The 12,896-nt window shown below is 35.1% G+C and overlaps 1 protein-coding gene across 10 annotated transcripts in view; it reads right to left on the bottom strand.

Moving 5' to 3' along the window:
* The window catches only part of adam22 (ADAM metallopeptidase domain 22), a 442,867-nt gene that overhangs the window by 31,993 nt on the left and 397,978 nt on the right, over window positions 1–12,896 (bottom strand). For 6 of the 10 annotated variants that reach the window (XM_051935483.1, XM_028817137.2, XM_028817138.2 and 3 more), the window contains 3 exons: window positions 9,163–9,263; window positions 8,992–9,058; window positions 80–166 (listed from right to left, as the gene is read on the bottom strand). In XM_051935483.1, coding sequence (XP_051791443.1) covers window positions 80–166; window positions 8,992–9,058; window positions 9,163–9,263 — 255 coding nt within the window. The remainder of the gene's footprint in view (window positions 1–79; window positions 167–8,991; window positions 9,059–9,162; window positions 9,264–12,896) is intronic. The other 4 variants (XM_051935485.1, XM_051935486.1, XM_028817139.2 and 1 more) reach the window with 1 other exon arrangement.

Here is a 12,896-nt window from a genome sequence, read left to right as displayed (position 1 = left end):
AGTATATGCACAGAGACTGTTCATTAAAAAAAGAGCACAGATAGACATATACTTTATATATAATCTTCATTCAAAATACCTAATGAACGGTCCTTCAGTGTTTTTATTCACATCTTCTACCCATTTAGCTACATTATATTCTCTTTTGAACCATGGGTTTAAATACCTGCAGAAAGCAATGGTGAGTACAAAGAAAGCAGAGGGAGAAATAGATGTCAAAGTGCACACAATTTATAAAAGAGTACTGATAGTCAGATAGAGGCCACTGAATCACTAAAACAAGCATTAAAAAGCTAAGTACTGTTGCTGTCAGTCTTCATGGCTATTCTGATTAAAATGATGTAACAACAATAGTATTTTCATTTTTATTCTCTCAGAAGTTACTATACAATGTCAGTGTAATTTTTTAGGATTATATAAGAAAAGTCTTAATTGTTTAGTAAGAAATACTGACTTTGACTCTTTCAGCTTGCCTGTTTAGGAAAGATTTCACTAGATTTTTAATATTATTTTAGATTTTGATGACCCCTTTACTCAAAGCAACTTACAAGATTAGGATACATCATACCTACAATTTTAATAATTAAAACCTTTGGAGTTGGAAGTGTAGTGTCTTGGCTATTAGGCTACAATGTCTGTATGAATTGTGATGCTCAGCATTTCTGAATTGTTTTAAAAATACAGTACAGCTCTGACTGTCATGTTAGGTATTCATTAAACTAAAAAAGAAAAAAACATTAAAGGATAAGTTCAGTATTTTCAGTAAGTTGCAGTTATTTCCTTGCAATCATTCTATAATGATTATTATTATTATTTATTATCATTCATATATATATATATATATATATATATATATATATATATATATATATATATATATATACAATCAATATATATACAGTAATCCCTCGCTATATTGCGCTTCGACTTTCACGGCTTCACTCTATCGTGGATTTTATATGCAAGTATATCTAAATATATAACGCGGATTTTTCGCTGCTTCGCGGGTTTCTGCGGACAATGGGTCTTTTTACTTCTGGTACATGCTTCCTCAGTTGGTTTGCCAATTTGATTTCATACAAGGGACACTATTGGTGGATGGCTGAGAAGCTACCCAATCAGAGCACGCAGTTAAGTTCGATTTGATTCCGCTGCATTAACCAGGAAGTCTCGTCTCGCTCATTCAGCATCAACGTGTTTCGCTGTGTAAAGAGTTAACTTTTGTGCTCTTTTGTGTTTATCTTTGTGCATAGTCAAGCCCTTCGTTATGGCTCCAAAACAATCTGCTCCTGCTGCTGCTTCAGGGGCCATGCCAAAGCGCCAACGGAAGATGCTAACGATTGCCGAAAAGGTAAAAGGTTTGGATATGTTGAAGGAAGGGAACAGCTACACCGCTGTAGGATGCCATTATGGCATCAATGAGTCCACCATTCTTTTTATTTAAAATGGAGGAAAAGAATATAAGATCTATGGCCGCAGTGTCCTTTAACCAGCTCGCAAAACGAGTTGCAAGTGGACGTAATAAGGCGGTAAGGTTTATAAGAGTGTGGGAAGGGTTTAAAAAGCCTTAAAATATATATAAATAATAAAATAAATATAAGGTCGCTACTTCGTGGATTTTCACCTATCGCGGGGGGCTCTGGAACGTAACCCCCGCAATAGGTGAGGGATGACTTTATATATATATATATATATATATATATATATATATATATATATTAATTTGTCAGTTCTTGGCTTTGAAAGTTTACCAGCATCCATAGGTGAAATTAAAAGTCTTAAAACTTAACAGATACAGCCACTTTAAAGCCACAATGGTTCTGATTTAAGAAAGCATGACTTCTGCATTTATAACGCATCTTTGTGATTAAGAAAGGAAACTAAAAATAAGTATTTTATCACAGATTCTTGGAATTTTTTCCTTGAGGTAAGAATACATTTCCTGTTTGCTTGTCTGCTCACAGCCTTTGTTGCAGGTGGAGTTATGACAACCCCAACAAGTCCCCAGTGTCGAGCTATATTCTGGTTATAATCTTACTTTTGCTTTTGTAATTCAGTTTCTTCCGGTTAAATTGGAAGAATCCTAACTCTCCTCTGATAAGTCAGTGGAAAACCGATGTTTTATATTATTTGAAATTGGAAAAAATCAAATTCTTAGTTAGAGGATCTGTACAGAACTTTTTCAAAACCTGGCAGGATCTAATCAATATTATTTTAGAATAAGAGAAATAACTATTACCGCATTTATTTTCCTTCTCCATTTTTTATATACCTATATATATTTCTACCTTTCTTTTGTTTATTGTTGCCATATTAAAAAGCCCTAAGCAATTCTCCTTTGGCTAAGCTCTCCTTCTCAGGGGTGGGGTTTGGTTTGTTTCAATTTTTGGTTTTTTTTTTGTTATAAATTGATCTATTTGTATGGAATGATTACAATAAAATTAATAAAAAAAAAAAAATAAAAAAAAAGTAATTCAGTTTCTTCAGCAGTTATATGCTACCATGGCTTATAACAAGAGACAGATGTGCAGACACAGCACTTAGAGAGCACTTTGGACACACTGCTGGAGTCTACTGGTCCAATGATGCGTCTTAGATGTAGACCACAGCCTTGAGATAGCCGACAGAGCTGGGTGGAAAGAGTGGTATATGGGTTGCCTCATACCCCAGATGAGCATAGTGAGGTGGAGCCAGGCAACTTACATGAGCGGGCAAAGAATCAAAGCAGCTGGGAGTGCATGGAGCCACAGAGCACCTGAGTGGCATACCGGAAGCAGCTGATGAAGAAGCCAAAAAGTGGCTAATTCCGTTCATCTGTCTTTTCATCTTTTTTACCTTCTTAAAACAACATGGAAGTGCTGATTCATAATATGTACGTAATCAATTCAGTGTAAAGTGGTTAATTCCATTCCTCCATATCCATATCTTTTTGCTCCTTTTTCCTTTTTGAAACAACATAGATGCACAGTCTTGTAATATGTATGTAATCTCAAGACAAGGATCACTACTCAATAACATTTTTGGCTTATCTTAATAATGGGACTCTGGTACCTTTCACCTCTGTTATAAAAGGCATTAGTAGGTTAGTTTTTTTTATGTAATATACTTCAGTTTGGAACACAGCTTCATGTTGTAACTTTGTCTCTGAAAATACCGTACTTATCCTTTAACTTCAGTGGGGATAAAATCAGCTCACCTTATTTATATATTAAATACAGCCTGTTGACTATGAAATGGTAATGTTAAAGTTAAGAAAAGGTCTAAAGTGCAGAGAATATTTTAATCTGTTAGCATTAAGAAAGGCAGAGTGGTTGAACAAAGCAGACAGAAGTGTGCATACTGTAAATGCTGAGCTAAATAATCAGTTTGGCTAATGTAAATACAGTACACATTTTAGTGTAGATGTAAATTATACAAATTATTCAGTGATGAATTACCCTATTTTATAATTTGTGGTTTAATATGCTTCTCAAAAATGCTTTGTGCTTGTCAGGCTTCTTGCCACCTAAAACAATGTTCTAGTGGGTATATAACTGAAGAACAATTTTGCATGAGACTGTTCCCTTTGTACAGTACCTTATAGTAAAAAAGCATTTAAGATACTAGTCAAACACCATATTTACTTCAGGATTAGTAATTAAGAATATTAAAATTACACCAAGTATCACTTACAGTAGCTGAAGATTCTACTGCAATAACATCATAATGGTTCAAATATGTAAACATCTTGCACTAATCACAAAACAGGGCAAATAGTATTAACAATACTATGACAACTGACAGTCTAATCAACTGAATCTTCAAAATAAATGAGCATTTTATGTGTACAATATATAACAGACATTAACTACAGAATCAAACATTCCTCATTTCTGTCATTTGTTTTCCCTCCTGTTCTGTTTTTAATTTTTCATTGTGCATTTTTTAAGCCTATAAATGACTTCTCTTCCTAAATCAAAACCTGCTCAAAGAAAGAGCTTATGAGATTCTCTAGCAAGTTGGAGTAAAGAGGATGTAAACATCACTGTCAGTAATCAGTAACTGCCTCTTCAAGGGTGAATGGCATTACTCTTAATTTTAAATATAGGCTTCAGTGACAGCTTGGTAGTAAAATATAGGGAATATTGTTAAACTTAAAAAAGATTCTAGTCTCTAACTGTTTTTCTTAAATACATTTTTTGATCAAGTGGGCTCCTAATTTATAAAGAACATGAGCTCCAATAAATTGAACGGCAATAGATTTTTCTTCTGCCATGTTATAATTTTTCTAAACACTTCATATATAACACATAACATAAATAATAAATGATAAACACTGTATTACTTTGCATTGGTATTAAAGCATGTTGGTCTCTTGAAGGAATATTTTATTATTAGGCCAAGTATTTGTACTGGAGTATCAAATATGTTTTGTGATACTTTGTATTTATAACACCTGGTACATTTTTTGTTGCCATATGTCCATTATGGTACAGTTTTCATAAATTCATGTCACATAATTTATGCCATTAACACATCTGGGCTGTATTTGTGTTTAAAATTGTTAAAATTATAGCAATTTTAATACTTATTTGAGAAGTATGTAGGAATAATATTGAAGAATAATTTAAAAAATGAAAATGCTTCAAAATGTGAATAAAGATAATACAAATTATTTTAAGATATTATCAAATTGCTCGGCAGAGATTCTGTTAACACACAGATATTTCTGAAACCAATTTCACCCTGCTACTGTACAATATTTATAGTATATTATACAATATATATTATTTTTTATTGTATGTCATAAGAGATTCCAGAACGTCATACTACTGTATACCGTGTTTCCCCAAAAATAAGATCTACTCCGAAAATAAGCCATAGCATGATTTTCAGGCAGCTGTGTAATATAAGCCCTACCCCAAAAATAAGCCTTAGTCAAGATCGTTAGCTGAAAAGTAAGGCACCACACGATGCGACGCGCGTGCCTGAAACATCCATTAAATTCTGAGGACACCTTGCCACAATATCTCTGAAAAGGGTGTTTAATGATTACATCCATCAATTCAGGGATGCACCCATTCCAGCAGCATTGGCGCAAGACAGAAACAAAATCCCTGGATGGGGCATCAGCTCATCGCAAGGTGAACACAAGCACACAAATACACTAACGTCATTGTAGCTTCACCAAACACCCAAACCTTCGTGTAATTGGATGGAAAACTGAGCACACTGTGGAAACCCACCAGGAAAACAAGCAAACTCCAGGCAGGGATCACAAGGGACGTGACTACCTGTGAGACAGCAGCGCTACCACTCTGCCACCCCCATATGTGTAACTATTAACAGTATTATTTAAACAAAGCTAACGATTTATCTGTAAATGTAACATACATATTTTAATACATTTTATCATGAAATTGATATCAAGTATAAATCTAAGAATTCTAAATGTGCAGAGAGCTGGAATATTGTAACTTTAAAGTATTCTGTGTGGCGATCTATTGCTGCTTGCCGCTGCTGTCAGGTCAGGAGGAAAAACCAGAAGCGCGTAGCGATTAACAACTGGGTCAGTTTTAAGAGAACATTTACGACAGTCTACTTTAATGATAAAGTAAACTACGAGGTTAAAGTGGACATTTCGAGTTTAAAGCCAAAATTTCCACTTTAATCACAAAATAGACATTTTCATTATGTCCTTATTTTTTTTCTCTGTGGCTCAAATATGCTGCTGTACATTCTGACGGTACAAGGTGCAAAAAAAAAAAAAGACGGCACAGAAGATGGCATGTGAGACTTTTAAAATGTATCGTGTCATTACTTTTGTATGTCGGCATTTTGCTTCACCACATCGAACCATTCATCAAACATCAAAGCACGCACATCGATCCTGTAGGATCCTAAAATCGGCTGGGGTAGCAGGAAATTCAGGCTGGAATTCACGGTTTGAATGTGGAGAGTTATGACAATATTCCAGAAGAATATTGTTGTACATGAATAAATATAAGATATCCATTGAAAATAAGTCCTAGTGCATCTTTTGGAGCAAAAATAAATATGAGACCCGGTCTTACTTTCGGGGAAACACGGTAACATTTTCACCAAAATTGTGCTTGGAATCTGGTACAAACTGCCAAGTCGTGAGGTTGAAGGAGAAACTTTGACAGCTTTTTGAAGTATTTGGATGACATACTAGAACATCTTAGCTATTGGCTAACCAAGTGACCTTGAAGGTCTGAATGATCTCTGGTTATTTCTCAAAACTCTTATGTATATTATAAGCAGGGGTGCACATAACTGGTATGCTGGTACGCATGCGCGACAAAAATTGTAAATGCGTAACATCATCTGTGTCCCTACAGCGACGGTTCGTACCTGATGGTCAGAGAGGGCATTGACACCTCATGTTGCTAATATATGTTGTTTTCTTTTTGGTTTTGATTATCTTGTGTTGCCAATATGTCTAAAAAACAACAGACATTAAGCAGCTACTTTGGCGTTTTACCACCTGCAAAGAAACAACAAGGCCGAGCCAGAGCAGAAAAAAAATTTTTTTCTGAAAAGTGGCTCCAAGATGTGCTGTGGCTTGAAAGTAATGATGAAAGCACTGAAATGTGGTGTAAGTTGTGCCACTCGCATCCACATATCGCAGACAAAACAAGTCTGCCTTGCCTTTCATAAAGCTAAACACGCTTGTCCCCTATCATCCTATGCTGAAGATATTCCTTTACTGGAGTGGCTAGGAGTAAATGTCGGAACTGTGTATCATTCACGTGAGGCGGCCACACGGATAATGCAGGTCATCGCACGCACTATCAGCGCAGAGTTGAAAGCAAAGTTGGAGTCTGCTGAATTTTGGGCACTAATTTTTGATAGATCGGAAGACATCATTAAAACCGAGCAGGAGATCGTTTTTATTGTGTCTGTGTCCAATATCGGACAGTTTACCATGGAGTTCCTTGGTCTAATCGAACTGGGTGCTGACTGATCTGCATAGGCTGTAACAGATGGACTCATTAAACTTTTCCAGGAAGCAGGCTTGGACAAGTGGAAGAGAAAGTTGGTAGCCATGTGCACAGACGGGGCTGCTGTTAACGTCGGTATATACAACGGCATTGTTCTGAAACTAGAGCAACTGGCTGCAGTAGGAGACTCCCTTGTGCACATTCTGTGCACCGCACACACACTAGGACACTGCGGACATTCAGCTGATCGTAACGTTCCGTACTGTGAGACCTTTAATCGCTCCGTGGTCAGGCTGCTGCAGTTTTATTTACAAAAAGGTGGAGCAAAAAATACGGCTGTGCTTAAGAAGTTGTGTGATGAGAACAGGATCTCCTTTGTGAAATTGGGTAAATTTCATAATATTTGATGGTCTGCATGGAGGCATGACACACTGCTAAAAATATCAAGATTATTTCCAGCCATTAAAATGCAACTGGCAACGAGTGATAACAGTGACTTGCAGCACATGTGCACAGACCAATTTCAGTGTTTTCTGGGCAATGTGCTTCACATTGGCAAGATTTTGAAGACCACATCCATTGTGTTTCAGAAGGAAAAGCTGAGCATTGGAGAATGTAAGGATGTACTCATGGTGGCCATAGGACAGTTTACACTTTTGCTTGATGCTGAAGGCCACTACAGAGCATATACTGATTCTAATGCTGATGCTGACAGGAACAAGATAAACTTACTCAGGGGGTTAATTGAGGAGTTTGGAATCAGATATGACTCACTGAAGTCATGTGATCATTTCTTAGTATTTGATCCTTCAACTTGGCCTCAGAAAATACAAGATTTACATCTTTTTGGCAACACAACAGTTTGTACCATTCTTCAGAATTATGAAGCCATACTGAGTCTTGACAAAGACACAACTGTCACAGAATGGATGCGCTTAAAGCAAACAGGGAAACGCTTGGCAGCATCCTCTGTGTATGACTTGGTCCAGATAATAAATATAAGTAATCCAGATCTTTACTCCAACATTGTCAAATTGGTTAAACTGTCTCTTACACTGTCTTTGAGCAGTGCAGCCTGTGAGAGGAGATTCTCAAATCTTAACAAAATAAAAAACAAGCACAGATCTCGTCTGTCACATGCTCGCCTCATGGCCCTAATGCACATCCACCAGTCAAAGAAGACCACAGAGACATTTGACCCAAAACCAGCAGTTGACTTGTGGATGGAGACAGCTAAGCGGAGGCTTAACCAAGGAGAGGGAGATACATCTGCAGCATCATCATCTACCATCCAGGAAGCTGAAGTAGAGAACTGTGAGGTGGACAGCGAGGACCTTACTCTGTATAGAGTGATCAGGTATTTCTGATTCTTACCTCTTTTTAAACTGCTGCTATATTTTTATTTTATTATTGTTGTTGTATCTGTATTTATTTTTTACCCTAATTCTTTACCTTACTGTTAAATCTGTTATAGAAATTGTTTTATTTCAATTTTTTCAATTTCTTTGGCAAAACTGTTTATGATCATGCCAATAAAGCTCTTTGAACTGAATTGTGTACCAAACTCCATCTGATGGTACTCACTTGAGTTGCTCACTGAAAAAGTTATGTGCACCCCTGATTATAAGTTAAAATACAATACTAAATATATTTTCATATATTTGTAGACCAGTCTGTCAATAATATGCATTGCTATGGCTACCTAAAAAAATGATTCTTGTATTAAATCAAAAAGAGTAATACAAAGTCTCTACTGCATCATTTAATACCCTGAAATAGCTTGAAAGAACAATACCTGATAATTAACCTTTTGATTCCTGGTAATCTAACCTTTTAAGCTTTAAAGAGTAGAATTTTAAGTATATAGTTAATCTTTATTTTCAGCAAAAAGTGTGCATAATGTACTACCGAATATAAACCTGCTAGGTAGTGCTGGAGGACCGGAGTAAAAAAAAAAAAAAAAATCAATGCACTTACATGATCTCATTTACAGTACAGAACGGATTTTCCTTCTTTTATGATTTAAATATTTTTCACATATACTTACTCAGTTGAGTTTGAACGGGGTCGGAATTTTTTTCCTTTTAATTTCTTTCGATTCCCTCCTACATTGCCTAAAACAAACAGAGACTGGGGTTATCACTGTTATGCAAAACTTTCAACATATATTTGCGATATTATGCATTCGAGAAATGTTATTTATTAATTTTTTTTTTACCTTGCCAGGAGTTACTTCGGGGGCGACCATTTTCACAAACATCTGAAATGTGCTTGGAATCAGGAATTCGTTCACTCCATGAATGGGAAAGTCCATTTGATCTGCAGCAAAATGTTTTCTTTAGTTTTTTAAAAAAGTTGCATCACAGTATTAATGCATTCTTAAAACACATTACAGCATCAAAGACAAATTAATTTACTATGGAAGTATAAACCCACTAAAATGTTTCAAACACAGAATTTCTTAAACACCCAGATTAAATGATTTTCAAAAAGTATACACAATAGTTTAATCTCATCATAATCTGTTTAATCAAGTTCATAATTTTATAATGTACCTTGAACTGTAGTGTCTTTTCAGTATAGCATGTCATTATTTAACGTGAACTGGTTTATGATTTTCTTCATAACGGAGTGCAACCACTCATTAATTCAGCAAATGAGCAGGGTGTTTTTATAAATACCAAAAATAATTACTTTTAAAATCATACAAACCAACCAGTCTTAATATGTTGATTTGGATGAAACAGTTGTGCCACACTTAAAATAATAACAATATTAGACGAACAATTTCCTTTTTCCAAAAAAACAGTCACTTGTTCTCAAAGGTTAGGTGGATTTTTAGTCCAGGCATTCACACTTTAGTGATGATCCTTTTTAAAGCATTTAATTACTTGCAAGCCTAAATTCTTAGTGAAAGGAACTGACAGTAAAAACAGTGATTTCCTCTAATGTGTAACCTGTCAGTCTGTGAAAAGAAACAGTGAGATATTCACGTGATAAATTAATCTAATGATTCCTTACTCTTCTCCTAAAAACCCACTTTGGTTTCTGGATTTCTTTCACAACAGTTCCTTAACTATAAATCAACTATTGTTTGTGGAATTGGCTCATTTCACCAGACATTTTCTACCCCCTTTCATTCTGATACTCAAGAAATTTCTACTTTTATATTTATAATTTATGGAGACAGGAAAAAAATGTCATGTGAATCGGTGTGTATTGCGTAGTCCTAAACTTTTTGCCTTCTATTTTCTTTCTAAGTAATTTGTTCAGTTGCTATTTGATGATCACATATTATAGCAGGTTAGTGCCGAGTTCATTTTCATGTGTGTTTCCTAAAGAATAGTTGCACATGAAAAAAGGGAACTATATCATTTTGCCTAATCATGACAAACAAATTAACTAAAATCAAGTAAATAAAAAAATAATTTGAGACTAGCTCATATCCTGTTATGTTATGACAAGTTATGAATATTTAAAAAGAAGAAAAACATACTACTGGTAATTTCTGATATTTTAAATAGAAAACTAGAACAGACTCTATAAACAGATCATATTTGGAATCAAAAAACAGCAGTCTCAGTGGGTCTCGATTCAAAGTTTAGGTTACACAAAATGAGAAGCAAGAAACCAAATAAAAAATTGAAAGATATTTGTAATAGATATAAAACTGTAAAAATCAACATATATGTAAAATGTGCTATTAAGTCATGCATATTACAGCAGTAAAAAGAAACAAAGTGTTGATTCATTGGTTAGTCCAAGAAAATCAACAGTAAACTGGTTAAATTAACAAATCAGAAAACGTAACCTAAAATATAGCTATTATGTCTAAAACAACTGCATTTTAAAGGACTAAACACCGATATAAATGTTACATTCACAAGTATTGTGTCTGTTTTAGTTAATAAACGTTCATTGCCTTTTTATCAGTTAACACATTGTGTCCTCCTAATCTGAGGTAAAAATATGCAACACTGTAAACTCCATTTTAAAATCAATCATTAATTTATGAGTGTTTCCCAAACCCATCATAAGTAAAGTAGCACTTTTAATCTACATTCTACCAGACCCACTTGTTAGAGGATGAGTGATTTTTAAACTGATTAACTGTGTGTCAACCAAAATGAGAGGCAGTGGTCCTCAAACAGAGCACATTAAATTAATATCATAACTATAAGTAATACTAATACTTTTTACCTGCATTATTATAAATCTTTAATTTAATATTGTTTTTTGTATCAGTAAAGTGCTGCTGGAGTATGTGAATTTCCACTTAGGATTAATAAAGTATCTATCTATCTATCTATCTATCTATCTATCTATCTATCTATCTATCTATCTATCTATCTATCTATCTATCTATCTATCTATCTATCTATCTATCTATCTATCTATCTATCTACTACCAATAGTAATGAGAGTAAAATATTTTATTTTTATAGCACCTTTCTCAATGCACAAAGCCCTTTACAAATATTGAAAAGGATACAAGAGAAGTAAAAGCAACTTAATAATGCTGAATACAAACTAATATTAGACATTAAACACCACTATATAAAATAAATATATGAAACACTAAGGTCTGATTTTGAATAAAACAAACCATTCACTGAAAACTTGGAATACTAAGATTTATTCATGACTAATTGATATCATTTTAATGTTAAAATGCAGTAATACTGTATATCTAAAGGATTACATTGTAGTTGAAATGAGGAATACGTCTTGGAAAAAGTGACCTAAAAAAACAGGCTTTATTTTAGTAACTTGCCCAAATACCTCAATAGCTAAATATAACTGCCTTAAAAGAAATCCTGCCACATTTTATAAAATGACGTGATAATATGTGGACGGTTACAGATCAATGACTACACATCATTTAGGTTCAGTATGAGGGTAGTCTCTCACAGCAAGCTGCCTTGGCAGATTCTACAGCTACACCACCCTGACCAAACAAAATGCCACTTCCTTATGCCGTAACTGACACTTGGAATTAAGACCTACCTTTCTAATACACTTCAGTATTCTGCAAAAGGTCTGGGGAGTCACCTCAAAGTCAGAAGTGCACACGAACAAGCAATCCAAATATACCACAGACTAGTACATTGGACAGTGGTCAGTATATACACCATTAAAGTCCAAAGGTGGCAAGAGTATTCAAAAAACATATGGCATGGCTATGAATTGACAAAGTCCCTGCTCAAATGAAATAACCTCACTTCCCAATAGCTACTGTGAAAGTCTGGCAAAATAAACCAGTATAACCCAAAGAAGCAATCCAACAATGCATTATCAGGAGATAGGATAAAAATCCTTTGGAGTAAGCAATCCAACAATGCATTATCAGGAAATAGGATAAAAATCCTTTGGAGTAAGTCTCATCAGCTGCTTGTAGTCCATGAAGAACAACCAGGACCCATCCCTCTTCCTGGTGAGTACTGCAAGGGTCAACCAACAGCTCTAAAATGGCTTAATGATCACTGCATCAGTCACTGCTTTCAAGTGTTACTCTGCTGCACTTTGCTCTTCTAATCTCATCTTCCTAGGATTAATATGAATGGATAGAGCATGCTGTGAGTAGTCCCTCATACTCTGCCAGAGACTTTTTCACCCTTGGGGCCTTCTGGTCCTATACCCTGGCCTAATTTACTCATGCTGTAGTCTGCAGTTCACTGTAATCCTTTTCAACAGTATCACCCTTTTTATCTTTTGTGTCTCGTGCTAATTGTGTGGTCATGACCTCTTTACTTTTTGATATGCTTGCTTGGATTATGACCAATCCCAAATCATTCCTGTGTTGTAGGGGAACTTGCTGGTCTGCAAGCACAAATGTTGGGACTTTAAAATAATGGTAGCTTGCCTCAAGAACATCCTGGCGCAAGATTCAATCAACACTAATGTGTGCCAACCAGAAAAGATGGCAAGTTCTGTAGCTGGCAATGCCAATAA

Source organism: Erpetoichthys calabaricus, chromosome 13, assembly GCF_900747795.2.
Source record: "Erpetoichthys calabaricus chromosome 13, fErpCal1.3, whole genome shotgun sequence".
Classification (NCBI taxonomy): domain Eukaryota; kingdom Metazoa; phylum Chordata; class Cladistia; order Polypteriformes; family Polypteridae; genus Erpetoichthys; species Erpetoichthys calabaricus.
The sequence above is the reverse complement of the archived record's forward strand: the minus strand, read 5'-3'. Positions and strand labels throughout refer to the sequence as shown.